We start from the raw sequence: 14,641 nt of genomic DNA on the forward strand, positions 1-14,641 counted from the left end.
GTCACCTGATGTCACATAGGTGAGTTATTGATCTGAAATAATGTTCAACCTCATGTACAATCCTTGCTTTTAAAGCCACCAAAATAGTTCAACCAAATTTGATGCAGTGCAACTGATTTTTTTTCCAAGATAAATTACTGAACAACCTCAATGCTTATTTTTACTGCTATTTAAAAGTTAAAGCATAATTTTCTGCATTCTATGATAAATTCTGTGGATTTTTTTTTTAAAAAGCATAATATTTTAACTTTACCTCGATCTTTGTTTTCTAGAGCTTAAAAAATAATTTGTTTATATATCTCTGTGAGAATTCTTTATCTGGTTGTGTGCTTAGCCTGTTTGAACACATAATTTTGCTGGGATGTTATGTAGTTTGGGTCTGTTACAAATTTTGATTAAAAAGGTGACCAACGGCACAAACTCTGCTTAAGATTATCAACAGAATGCTTTAAGGCTGGCAACAAGCATGAGCGGAAAATAGATACCAATAAGTTTGACACAAGTTAAAACTTCAATTAGCAACGCATTCATGATCACTCCATAGAGATGCAAGGAAGCAGCAATGCTGTGATCTTAAGCAAACATTTTTTTCCAAAAAAGGGACCAACCCAAATTGTGGACTGTCCATTTTTATGCCTGGATGTTGGCTCACCTGCTGAATCCCTCTCTTTGTTTTCTCAGAACACTACCATGTTGGAAATAATCCATTTTGAAAGGGATGACCAGTAGTATTAGAAGGCAAGGGTCTGACTGGTTGAAGTAGGCCGCAGAGGATTTGTAGCCACGTCGACATCAAGGCTACTCAGAGCTGCTGAAAATGGTAGTCAGTGGCTCTGGATGAGGAGAAAGGATTCCACGTGGGCACCCAAATGTTATCTAGGGGGTGACCCCAGGACGCTGGGATTCACTGCTGAACCCTCTGGTGGTGTTGCGGGTCTATCAGCGAAACATTGAAGAAGGAGGGTGCCCACTTGATAACCCAGAAGATGCCACCACTCACTTAGCCACCCTGCAAAGTCTAGGCAGCAAGTCTCAGGAGTGCACTGAGGGATATTAACATCTAGTCCTACGTAGCATACCTGTTAATTTAGATGTAATCAGTCAGACGTAGCTCAGCAAATGCCAGTGATTGCCCTTGTTCTGTTTCTTATAAAAACTTCAACTGAGTCTAAATTAAATATGTTTACTAACTGAACATGGGGATAATTTATGGATTTTTTCATAATGTGCTATCTTTCAGATCCACCTCCATAAACATCATTTCTAATGTTCGTAGCTTAAATATTTGGTCGCACAATTACTTCTCAATTAACAGTATTGGCTCTTGATTATTGATTCATCAGCTGATACTATTGTTAGTTTAGTTTCAGCTGTTTTGATTGACATTGAGTTTTTTTAAACTTAGTACCTACTTGCAAGAAACCAGGACTGTTTTGTTATATTGGTCTGATTATTTCTTGATACTTGTGCTTAATTTCTCATTACTTTGGCACTGCTGCTATTGATGAATTTTAAAAAACTTGTATGTAAGTCTCCTCCCTGCAGCATTTTATTTAAATTTGCAATTTTTCAGGAATAATTATAATACCAATTTTTAGATCTGACATCAGCAGCTCCTTTATTGTTTGTATACCTCTGTCCTTTAGTAAGTGTTTTTAAATCATTATAACCTAGAAATTCCTCGACTACTTTTTAATGGTATTAAAAAAAAAATTGCATGTCAAGCTAATTCTTTTAAAACTCCTAAAGATTTCAACCTTCACATGTGAGGTTGAAGAACAATATTGTTGGATTTCACTTGTAATACTGCCCTAGATCAGTTCTGGCTCATAATAGTGTATTGATGTATTGCAAGATTCACAGCTGTGGGCACTTAATTACACGCTTGCAGCCTCGAGACGCAGGCTTAAAGGGAAATATGCACAAGAAGTAGTACTCTTTCAACTGTGGGGTTGTATGGCTGCTTCAAGAGTGGGCATGGTAATTATGGGAGAAGGAGGAGAAACTCTTCCAAAGGCTCTGAGTGGGCTGGCCTGAAACATTTCCCACAAGAGACAAGTTCTTTATGGAACTGGGCCATGAAGACCCTCCAGAGCTACAGTCAGGTACTTTTTGTTACAAGAATAAGTGCACTCCACAAACTTGGGAAATACTCATGAATCACTTTGTCGACTTTGCTGTTTCTGAAAAAGAAAATGAATTCCTATCCACTTGAAAATGGAGTTTGGAGGTTCTCCCTGATGCTGCATTGAGGCTATTCAGCCCATTGTGTCTATGCCAGCACGTGCAATTCCATCCATCCCATTCCCTTATTTACTAAACTGTAACATATTCTCTCACCTATCCATCAACACCCCTTCCTTCTACAGTTAGGGTAATTTACAGTCTCAAATTAACTTGTGAACCAACATTTCCTTGAGGTGTGGATGTTAAATGAAGCATGGGAAGCATGTATAAGGAGAACCTAAAAACTTCACACATAGACATAGAAACATAGAAAATAGGTGTAGGAGTAGGCCATTTGGCCCTTCAAGCCTACACCGCCATTCATTTTGATCATGGCTGATCATCCACACACACAACACCAGATGTTTGGATGGAGCTCAAAAGAATCTCAGGGTTGTATGTGATGTCATGTATGTACTCTGAGAATAAATCTGAAATTGGATTGCTAGAGCAGTGAGGCAGCAGTACTACCTGCTGCGCCACTGTACTAACAGCTGGATGACTGTCATAATCTCTCAGGCAAAGCAGTCCAGGCCTGTGTGAGCTTCTGAATGAGATTACTGAACATCACGTATGTAGTCGACACTGCCTTTGGCTCTGCATGGGCTTTGAATGGCCCGTTGAGGGAGCCGACGGTGATTTTATTTGAGGTCACGAGACCACAGGTCTGCACCCAAGATGGCAGCACCTATTAATTGGCAGCAGCCACAAGGGGCTGCAGACTCCAGGAAATCAGAGGACTGGAAGATCACTCCTGTTTGAGAAGGAGAAGTGAAGGAGACAACGGGGATGGTGACAACGGTGATGGACCAGTGAGGGGGCTCTGTGGCTGAGGGACAGTGCATGTGGCGGGCTGCTGGCAACTCTAGGCGAGGAACCTATGGAAGCTGTGGGCTGCTGGACACTGCTGTCGGGATACTCGTGCCAGGTTGTAGACTGGCTGGTGGGGTACCAGGTATTGGAACCAGCATGTGAAGAGGTGCTGAAGGGTTCTTGACCGTGTTGGAGGTTTGGATCTGGAACTCGGGTTGCCAGTGGTTTGGACTGGACTCTGTGTGGTTGCGGAAGCGAATCTACGGGCACTCGGTGACTCTGGGGGGGACTCTCTTTTGCTTTTCTCTCTCTTGACTGAACGACTCTAAGAGGCGCTTAGACAATTCCTGCCAGTGACAAATCTGTCTGCATTGCAACAATCAAAAAGAAATTTCATGTAAGCTGACACTTCTAGTCTTATGATAATAAATTGAATCTTGATTGTTCCTCAAAGTCTAGTTATGAGCATAAGTCACTGGGAATGATTAGGATTTTGGTGATGCATTCTATATTGCCTCCAATAGTGTCCCATCATTCCCTATCATTGATAGGTCTGTCTACAGGTAGATAGATGCAGACTAACTATTATTGGAAATCATTTCTGGCTCTGTAAAAGTCATTGAAGATGCAGGGAAGCAGCGTCTAAACTAAAATAAAATCCAAGGCTCTCCTCTATGGTAAGCCTATTTTGAAGTGCATCACACTTTTTAACACTGTGAAAAGAAATTTCCAGATCACTTTCTCTGATGTATAGACACTTTATTAACCATTGAAGAAAGATAACTAAGATCCGCTGATCTTACCCTGAAATTCCATCAGATGTATTATGCCTACCTTTTATTTGAATATATGGTTCATTTAAAATAATTATAAAAATGTCAAAATAACATTACCTTTATATGAATTTTTGGCCTTTTGAAGATTGAGTATATAAGCAAGGTTTAAACAGCAGAGAGGTCTTTGATTAATCAGATAACCTGCCCATTTATTTTTTGTAAGACAGAGTAGTCTGTGCATAGAAATTCCTTTATTAACTGGTGATATTTACAAGATACAGAACTCAAGTAGTTATTATGATATGATATTATGCAGTTAATGCAACATTATTACAGCACCAGTGATCCGGGTACGAATCCGGTGCTGTCTGTAAGGAGTCTGTACGATCTCCCCTCTGGCTGCGTGGGTTTGCTCCGGTTCCCCCCCCCCCCACTCTTCAAAAAATGTATCGGGGTCGTAGGTTAACTGGGATATTTGGGCAGCATGGGCCCGAAGGGCCTGTTACCATGCTGTATGTCTAATTTAATTTGTCATTAATTTGCATGTCTGAATCTATATGAATAACAAGCTTAGATTCTTGTTAACACTGCCCCTCACTACTTTGCTTTACCTCAGTAATTATCATAATATCATTAACCTGTCAGTGCATTGCACATTGATTTTTCTTTACCCTCCACTCCTTTTTACCATAAAATCTTCTACTATTATCTACCTACTGTTTGAAATTCCTATTTTGTCTACCGTATGTGCTTCTTCCAGGTTGTTCTTATTGTACGATCTTTCAGCGCAGTGCAATGTTCCGTTTGTTACGCTTTTGCTCTAATTTGTGTGTTTCTAAAATTTGAATAAGTTAAGATTTATTTGAAGCTGATCATCCAAAAGGCAATGGGACCAAATATGCATTTGGTTCTGGTTTAGCTTTTTTTATTCCTTTGTTGCTATACAAATATTTCTGAACTGAGTATAGATGTAATGAAAGAATTGTATCGGGTGAAATAGAATGACCTCTTGCAGATGGACTTGATTAGTGGTGTCCACATAGGAAGGAAAAACGGATGTAGGCTCTGCTCTGCTATGTAATAAGACCAAGGCTAATCTGATCATAACCTCTGCTCTACATTCCTCTCTACTGTGCTTCCTTTCACCCCCTTGCTAACTAAACATCTAGCTACCTCTGCCTCAGAAATGTTCAAATGTCTTAAATAGGTAGAGGTAATGTTTAATTTCCTCTTTTCCCCATTACCACCACTCCAAGTAACATTTAAGTCGTACTCAAGTCAAGTATTAAAAAAGATTTTAATCCAGATAAGTTTTCTTTATTTCCCTCACTTCACTGCACCCCACACCTCAAAATTCTTTATTTATACAGGTAAAAATAATTGGTTTCAAATTACTAACTTGAGAATGCAGTAGTTAATTTCAGAGTAACTGATCTCTATATGTACAAGTGCAAACATCCATTGGTCATTTATCTATATTTGACCTGTCAGGCCTGTCAGTTTGGATTTCAAGTGGAAAAGTTTTGGCTGTGGACATTTTGCATTTAAACCAGTGTATTCTATTCTTGAACATTGAAATTGATCACAAAGATTTAATCTGAGTCATGTAAATTGAATTGAAATATGAGGTTTCCCCCTTTTGTGATACATAGTAAGCAGATCTGTCTGAGAATCAATAAAATCTGATATCAGTAATTGGAGGGAAATGGCCTGGTGCATTACAACTATGAGACAATTTGAGTATGTTAGTTTGACCATCAGGTTTATATTTTCTGCTTGGAATATAGTGAATACCTTTTCCTGCAACTAATTCTCTGCCAACCTGATTTGTTTTACAGAACAAGGCTCCAGAATGCCTCCAAAGCTTTTTCAAATTTGCATAAGCAAATGTGAATGTTACGGAAGATTCTAATCCTGTCTGCATAAAATATTGCACACTTAGACATTAGAGCATGGATCATTGGATTGTGATATCTATTTTTCTTTACTGCCACCAATCTTTAAATGAATTACATTGACTCCATCATGTCGCCAGCTGAGATCAACTAACTGAGATAAAGTAGAGATAGAACCTGGAGCACTGCAAAGTTTTGAGTTCGTTACACATAGATATACACGTGACAATAGAAGATAAACGTGAAGATTAAGGAATTATAATTAAAAAGGTTATTCAGGCCTAATTTCAAATCTCTTGCATTATAAATATGAAAGACAAAGATTGAGTTTTGTAATAGGTGTGGTATCTGAATGCACAAGAATTGACAGGCCACTGCTTCAGTCTATTAAAACAGTTTGTATAGATATGGATATATTCACCAACCAACAACTTGCGGATGGATCATCGCATCTCCTTTTAAAGAATTACAAAGTTAACTTATTGTGTCCACTTCTTAGCAGCAGCTTTTATGAGTGAACCACCTGAAGTTCAATACATGTAGCACCTGTGAAGAGACTAAACTCTCGTTTTCCAGAAAACACCATGACCTCATGGATGAGAATGAGCAGGAGATCCATGATCTAATTATGAAATGGAAGCTCTGCAATACTTTAAAGGATAAAGAACAGCTAAGGACAAACAGGAAACCCACCTTGAAACAAAACATCGAGGTGGAGGTCTTACAATTCACTGATAACTGTGATGTGTGAAGATTCTTCTTTGCTTTTGTGCATTCTATGATCCAAGCATCAAGGGCTTTCCCTCCCAAAAGCCAAGACATATGAACTTTTCAAGGAAATGATGTCAGTTAATACCTATTGGAACGGATGCCTCAAAGTATTTCTCAACTAAGAGCATCATTGACTCCATTCCAAGCAGATAATCTAGCCACTGCCAAATCTAATTGACAAGAAATTTAAATAGCTAGATGTCAACTCAAAAACAAGCCTTGGAAAAGGCAATATCCCTCCCTACTGTAATTCTCTGACCCAGTGGAAAGAAACTTCAGTCACAAATTTTCACCTTGGAAGAGAAAGTCATGCCAGGGAACCTCGGAGATGCCCAAATTTAAATTTTAAAGTTAGACATATAGTATAATAATGTGCTTCCAAAATGCCCCAATTAACCTACAGCCCACGTACATTTTGAACCAAGGCTGCTGTTGTTTCAATAGCATTACATTAATTGTGTCACCCTAATTGTGACTAACTTCAAGAAAAGAGACAACCAATTGTAGTAACTGCAGAGGGCTCTTGCTGGTGTCATCCAGAGGGGAAAGCCATTGCTGAGTTCCTCGTCTGCTCCTCATCCCCAATAGCTAAAGACCAGATTGCAGTGTAGATTCTGTCCACCCAGAGGTGCATTGTCCATGATTTTCTCACCCCTTCAACTCCAAGGGAAATGCAGATAACAGTATCAAACGCAACAGACTGGGAGGATATTGAGACAGTGTTGCTGGTAAATCTCACAATGCTTTAAAATGTTTGCTGTAGTATTTTAAGGCAGGGAAGTGTACAAAAAGATGGAGATCACTACTTCCCAGTGTAGTGGACCATGAATATTACATGCCTTACATAAGATCAAAAACACTGTTTGACTCCATTAGTTGAGAAGAACTTTGAAACATCCTTTCAGCAGAAATTTGACTCAATTCATGATGGTGTGTAATCTGGACTTTTAATTTGGCAGACTGGTTTCATTCAAAACTACATCATTGCCCCAACACAACTCAATATTCCTTGTTACAATGCTATATGCCACCTTCAGCAGTCTGAATGGAACAGAGGGAGGGTAATAGGACTTGGGGGAAACTATTCACCACTTCATCTCCGGAACCAAGGTTACTCCAACTTCAGTCAGTGAGCCAAAATATTGAAAAGATGCTTACGTTTGTTCACATTTGGAGGCTGTGCTTTCAGTCATTATTGTTTTAAAGCATACTAGAGAATACACCTTGCATTTTTCTGCAAAAGAAGCATGGGATGCCTATTGCTTGTCTCCATAATATTGTGTTAGACCACTGATAGAATATGTAAACCGCAGCCAGGGTCCTTTACCAAGTCAACCTCTCTAACATGAGGCCTAAATTATGTACAGTCATCTCTGATAGATAGATCATGTTACTCAACATCAGAATTCTGAAACCAACACTCTGAGCATCAGGTGGACAGAAGGGAACAAGTCAAGCATGATCTAATAGATTCCTTGGAAGAATTGAATCATGTTCATTGACACGTTGGAATTCTGGCTTTTGACCCTCAGAACTGGAGTGGAACCAAGTCATTATTATTCCTGAAGACCTGCCTCCGAAGAATGTTCACATGCTACAAATGATCCTCAGAATACGATATTAAAGTGTGCTGCTTTCTGTAAATTTTGATTTTCTATATAGGTTTGTAGTTAGAAAGCTTCATTCAGTTTCCTGCATTGCTCTGTCATTGATGGAAGTAATGTGGACCTGGATTGGAAAGCAATGCTTCCTTGTCTCTCTCTGTCGTCAGCGAATTTGTTGACATCTAGTGGTATCTAGTGGAGTATAAGGGCATGGGAAGGTTTTATTAATGTCACTGCAGCAGAGCATCATTGCTACAGTTAATAAGTACTAATTTGGTCAGGAGATATATTTAGCTGACTGTGAAGAGTGTTTGTATTGGACTATGTAATCAGACACCTTTTATCATCTTGTGACTAGACTCTTTGTGCACTGTGTCTGCATTAGTATGTTCAGTTTATTCTACCTTACAAGTACTATATTTTTTAGGGTCTGTTATAAGAGACTAACAATTATTAGTCCGCTCATAACTCATGCCTTGCTTCCTTTTATAAATGCATGGGAACGGCTGTTAATATGTGCAACAAATGCTAATCTTCAATTAGATGGACTTGGATGATGTAAACATTTGGCTCTTCAGATGTGAGTGCCATGATTAGAACATGGAATCATTCTTGCACTTAGTTGTTCAGGCTTAAATTCCTGTTTAACTGAGGTGGAAATAGATGGTTTGTTTTAGTTAAAAGACTGTGGTTGGATTTGACATTTTCCGAGCTCTTCACTAAGTCAATGACAGAAAATTGTGGTTTATTGTCAAATGTCTATTGTTTATTGTTAATCCAGAGGTTGTCATACAGTTCTCTTAAGTTATTGAAGAAAATCAATTTTAAAATATTAATTGAAGGAAAAAGGTTCAACAGAGAAGACATAAAATATTAGTTTTTCAAAGCTAAAAGGGTTATATGGATAATTTTCTGTATACTTAGTTTTTAAAGTCCATGGTGAAATTAATGTTATATTTAAGGTGCTTCAACTTTTGACAAACTGATTTATATTTACTAATCTTTTCATTCTCTTAAACCGTGTAAAAGTTGGGTAAAAAGATTAAGAGCTCCTTGGTTTGCTGTGTGGAGAATGCATCATTTTGATTGGCTGCTCAGTTGACTGGATGCTGCTGCTATTGTTGAATGCCAGCACTGTGCAGGAAGTTCATGCCTGAAATAAATGAATGTTGTGGAACCATGAAAACCATGCCTCATGATCAACAATAAAGCTCTATTCTGGCAGGATGTCTGTGTTATTCAATCTTTCTATGAAATAATAGGAGTATTTTCTGCTTGGTGTTTAATTTTTAAAAATAATATAGACATACAGCCCAGTTTACACCTACTTAACCTACACCCCTTTATGTTTAAAATGGTAGGAGGAAACCAGAGCCCCTGGGGAAAATGCACACAGACCTGGGGAGAACGTACCAACTCCTTACAGACAGCACAGGATTCAAACCCCGGTCCCGATTGCTGGTGTTGTAAAGGCATTGTGCGAAACGCACAGGAGCTATTTCTTGGGTTATCATCTTCCTGTTGCCGAGTCTGGGTGTAAAGCAAGACCGGAGCTTTTGTTATAGAGATACCATACAAGGCCCTCTCGGCCCACAAGCCTGTGCCGTCTAAATGTACCAATTAATCTGCAAACCCTGTCTGTTTTTGAAGGATGTGAGGAAACCCAAGCACCTTGAGGAAACTCACAGGAAGAACATGCAAACTCTTTACAGACAGCGCTGGATTCTAACCTGGGTCGCTGGCGCTGTAATAGAGTTGTGCTAACCTCTATGCTTCCCTTTTCTTCCTCCCTGTTTTTGAATCTTATAGTACCCTCAAAATATTGACAAATTTTGAAAAAATTTAAACCATGTGTCCACTATTTCTGCGCTTTAAAAACCTCTGAAAGCAAGTGAAAGTGCAATATTTATTAAAATTGACCTCCATTTTAGAACAAGATGGTGCAGTTTTCAAATCTAGATGAAATAAAAGGACTACTGCCAATCACTTCCACATAGACAGACTGATGAATTATTTTGTAAGTAGAGCACACAACAGGCATTTAGGTAGAGAATCCATATTATAACTGATATGATGAGATTACATAATAAATGACACCAAACCAAAAGCTTTTCACTGTACTTTGGTACATGTGACAATAAACAATTCAATTACTGGAGACCGTTAAAACTTTTCAAACATTGTGCTATTTTGTTTTCGCATGCATGACCACAACTATTAATATATTTGAACAAAGCTTTCAAATTCATTGTCTATCAACGCAGTTTCTAAAATAAAGTATACAGAGTTACTTTGTTGGTTCAATTGTATTATTTTCAAGGAAAGATTACATAAATCCTCAATTCAACCAAGACTGCATTTTCTAATTGTACAAGGATCAAAGGCTGAGTGACACAAGTTCAAGTTCACGTTCATTGTCATGTTTCAAGGTATAGTGAAAAGTTTGTTTTGCATCCAGCAAATTCATTCGTGCATAAGTACAGCAGAATAAATACAGTTCAGAGAGTAGGGTTTCAGAGAAAGATCAGTCCGGAAGGAGTAAGGGCAATGTTATTTTACTAGTGTGAGACTTGTTCAATAGTCTAATCGTAGCAGGAAAGAAACTGTTCCTAGTGTGATTTCACTCTCCTCGGCCACCCCAAACAGTGGAGGGAGAAGAGAATGTGGGCTGGATGTGACGATATTGGGAAGTATAAATCAAGTTGTTGGAGAGAAGGGAGGAGGTTTGTGTGATAATCTGAGCTGTATTCACAATTTTTTTTGCCTCTTGCGGTCATAGGCAGAGCAGCTCTTGTGCAGAGCAGTGATACACCCTGACAGGATACTCTTATTTACTCTTATTTACATACATACATACTGTATGGTAACAGGCCCTTTCGGCCCACAAGCCCATACCTTCCAATTACACCCAATTGACCGCTCTCGGTACATTTTTGAATGGAGGGAGGAAACTAGCATCCGGAGGAAGCCTACGGAGACATGGGTAGAACGTACAAACTCCTTACAGACATCCTGGGATTGCAACCCTAGTCCTGATTGCTAGCGCTGTAGCAGCATTGCGCTAACCGCTACACTAATTATGAGGGATGCTGAGGTCACGCCAGATTTCCTCAGACTCCTGAGAAAGTAGAGGCAATGATGCGCCACCTTGTCTGTCAAGTTAATGTAGTTGATCTAGGACCGGCCATTGGAAATATTTTACACCAATTAAAGCAATAATTAAAGCTGTCTACTATCTCCATCCCTACACTATTGATGTGGACCGAAAAACTACAACTCTTCCTGAAATCAGTGACTAGCTCCTTAGTCTTGCAGAAATTGGGGAAAAGGTTGTTGCCTTTTGTTTCGAGATGGAATGAAAGAGTTAATAATCAATGCTTTTTTTTTAAAAAAAAGTCTGCTTTTGCAGACTCTTTCACATTATAAGTAAGTCCCAAAATACTTTACAATTAATGAACTACACTGAGAAGTATGGCCACTATTGTTGAAAACATGGCAGCTAATTTGTGCATGGTAAGCTCTTTAAAAAACAATGGCTATTCAATTTTATTTAATGATTTTGTTTGAGAGATAAATATTGGCGATTCATGAGAATGTTATCTTCTTCAAATAAAATATTCATGAAATTTATGATGTGTGCCCTGGAGAACAAAGAGCGCAGTGGTCATTCAGTAGAGCACTTAAGCATCTGTCCAGATTTTTGTGTCCACGTTACTGGAATGATACTGAAATCCACATCTTTCTCAGTGAATAATCAAGAGTGTTATCAACTGAGTGACAGATAGCATCTGAAGTAGAATAAGTTGTATTTTATGGAGTATCAGTTCGGTTCCCAGATTTTCTTTATTTTGTGTATATTGTGGACCTGATCTCTTAAATTAAGAAATTTCAACTTTTTGAGTTGTGCTTATAATGGATCCTGTGCAAAGAACTTTTATGTAGTCTTGGGCAGAATGAACGAATAAAGGGAAAATAATAACTATTTCTACTATTTCTTGAAATTGTTCCTACCCTTTCTGCAACTTAAAATTACCTTGTTTACTTTCTTTCCTTGTTTGGATGAAGGATTTTCAACTTGAACCTCCAAGTGCTTCTGTTTCCAGAAACATTGCCTGACCTGCTGAGTATTTTATGATTTCTGTTGTATTTCAAATTTCCAGCAGCTACAATTTTTGGTTTTGCATTACTGTAGTAACTTAAGACCCCAAACCACACAAAAATGCCAGCAAAGCTCTGTATGTAGCAAAGATAAAGGAACATAACCAACATTTCACCTTTAGAAGTTAAAGGTTAAAGTCAAAGGTTTTCTCAAGATTAGGGTGACTTCTACAGCAATTCTGGCAGAGGACAGAGAAGTTGGATGGAGCTGTAAAGTTCTGAGGTCTAATGCTGGAGATGCATTGGAAAAAGTGGTTGTGTTGATTTATCTTTTTTTAAAAAAACAAAATCTGTTCAAATCATGGTGTTATTTTGCATGCTTTAGATCAGTGGTTCTCAAACTTTTTCTTTCCACTCACATACCACAAGTATTCCTTAGGCCATCGGTGCTCTGTGATTAGTAAGGAATTGCTTAAAGTGGAATATAGGCAGAAAGAAAAAGTTTGAAAACCACTTTTAATCGTACCCCATTGACTCGTTATGTGCATGGTTTCATAACTCCAAAGGAAATGGGCCAATGACAATTTTTCTCAAGCCAAATATTTCAATAGCAATTGGGTCTAGAGCAGTGATTCTCAACCTTCCCTTCCTGCTCATATACCACCTTAAGCAATCCCTTACTAATCACAGAGCACCAATGACATAGGGATTACTTAAAGTTGTATGTGAGTGGAAAGAAAATGGTTGTTAACCACTGCTTTAGATTGGAAACCCTGGAAAATTGCTACAGATGGAAAGTGTGCTGACCAGCTGAAAAACAGTCTGGTATGGGGGAACGAATACCCTCAAGCGTAAAGCCCTGCAAAAGGTAGTGGACACAGACCAGCACGTCACGGGTAAACCCTCCACACCATTGAAAATATCTATGGATAGCACTGCTGTCGGAGTCCAGCATCAATCATCAATGATGTACGCCACACAGAACACTCTCTGTTCTTCCTGCTACCATCAGGAAAGAGGGATAGGTGCCACAAGACTTGTACAACCAGGTTCAGGAACAGCTGCTCCCCCTCCACCATCAGACTCCTCAACAACAAACTCAATCAGGGACTCATTTAAGGACTTGTGCACTTTATTGATTTTTTTTTTCCTTTCTGTATTGTACAGTCAGTTTGTTTATATTTGTAATCAGTTTACAGTTCTTTGTTTACATGTGTACATTATATACAGTTTTCTTTCACTACCAATAAGTGGTAATTCTGCTTTGCCCACAGGAAAAAGAATCTCAAGGTTGTATGTGATGTCATGTATCTGGCGATAAATCTGAAAACCTGATTGACAGTTTGCTCTTTAATTAAGTGCATTGTTTCTATAAATAAAGTGGCCATTATTAACAGTAACAGTAATTTATATCCAATTGTTTGGTTTAATGGAAGCTATTTTTAACTTTTTCTCTGTTTTGTGTCTTGCAGGTTGGGACAAACATTCATATGGTTACCATGGAGATGATGGGCATTCCTTCTGCTCTTCTGGTACAGGGCAGCCATATGGTCCCACTTTCACCACTGGAGATGTCATTGGTTGCTGTGTTAACCTCATTAACAATACTTGTTTCTACACAAAGAATGGCCACAGTTTAGGTAAGATGACACTTGCTGGAACAAAATATTATTAGGGGGCTCATGCACGATGTTTACTTCACTTCAGAAGATTTTCTTTTCACTCTTTTCATGGTACTCTTGAAAAAGTCAACTTTCTATTTGTTGCCACCTCATCTATTTTATAAAATAAAATTCTGATTATGCTCCAGTGGTTCAATGGCTATGTGTATAATATGATATATTTTGGCCTGGAAAGTCTCAGTTTCCAACATGTACTAAGCTTTCTCATCCTGGATGATGATACTTGTAGTGCCCCTGGGTTTGGGGAGGGAAAAGAGAAAATCTGCTGCCGCCTTAGTTCTTGTGTGACATTCAATAACTCTTACTTTAATTTGCACGCATACAGATGGAACATCCAAAGATATTCCGTACTTATGGATAAGTAAGCAACATGGTACTTCCAATTGGAATGCATAGTGTGACATTCTCCCATTTTTCAGTTTATTTCATTTGTAGGGGATTGTCCTTTAAGAGAACAGAGTTAACAAACCTTGCAGGTTTGGAAAGCGACTGTGAACTAGCAGCAGGCTTTGAAGACAGCATGTTCTGAAAGTTGATACATTTGCAGATTGAAGGGAAAAAGCCCTGAGGCAGAGACCATGTGACTAGCTTATGGAAAAGACAGTGCATCATTTGCTCAGGAGGCCATTTTAAGAAGGCAGCACAAGAATAAAGAGCTTCGACCTCTATTGTGAGAATGAGAAACCCACTTGGCCTCATTATGTGGATATATACAAACTTTTTGTTATTGAAGAATGAGAAGACCACTTCGTGACCAGAAAGAGTGAAGGTCACTT

General features: G+C 38.6%; 1 protein-coding gene across 6 annotated transcripts in view; it reads left to right on the top strand.

Moving 5' to 3' along the window:
• ranbp10 (RAN binding protein 10) overlaps window positions 1–14,641 on the top strand; it is a 93,674-nt gene that overhangs the window by 35,060 nt on the left and 43,973 nt on the right. For all 6 annotated transcript variants that reach the window (XM_069901477.1, XM_069901478.1, XM_069901481.1 and 3 more), the window contains one exon: window positions 13,656–13,823. In XM_069901477.1, coding sequence (XP_069757578.1) covers window positions 13,656–13,823 — 168 coding nt within the window. The remainder of the gene's footprint in view (window positions 1–13,655; window positions 13,824–14,641) is intronic.

The sequence above is a fragment of the Narcine bancroftii genome, chromosome 10 (genome assembly GCF_036971445.1).
Source record: "Narcine bancroftii isolate sNarBan1 chromosome 10, sNarBan1.hap1, whole genome shotgun sequence".
Classification (NCBI taxonomy): Eukaryota; Metazoa; Chordata; class Chondrichthyes; order Torpediniformes; family Narcinidae; genus Narcine; species Narcine bancroftii.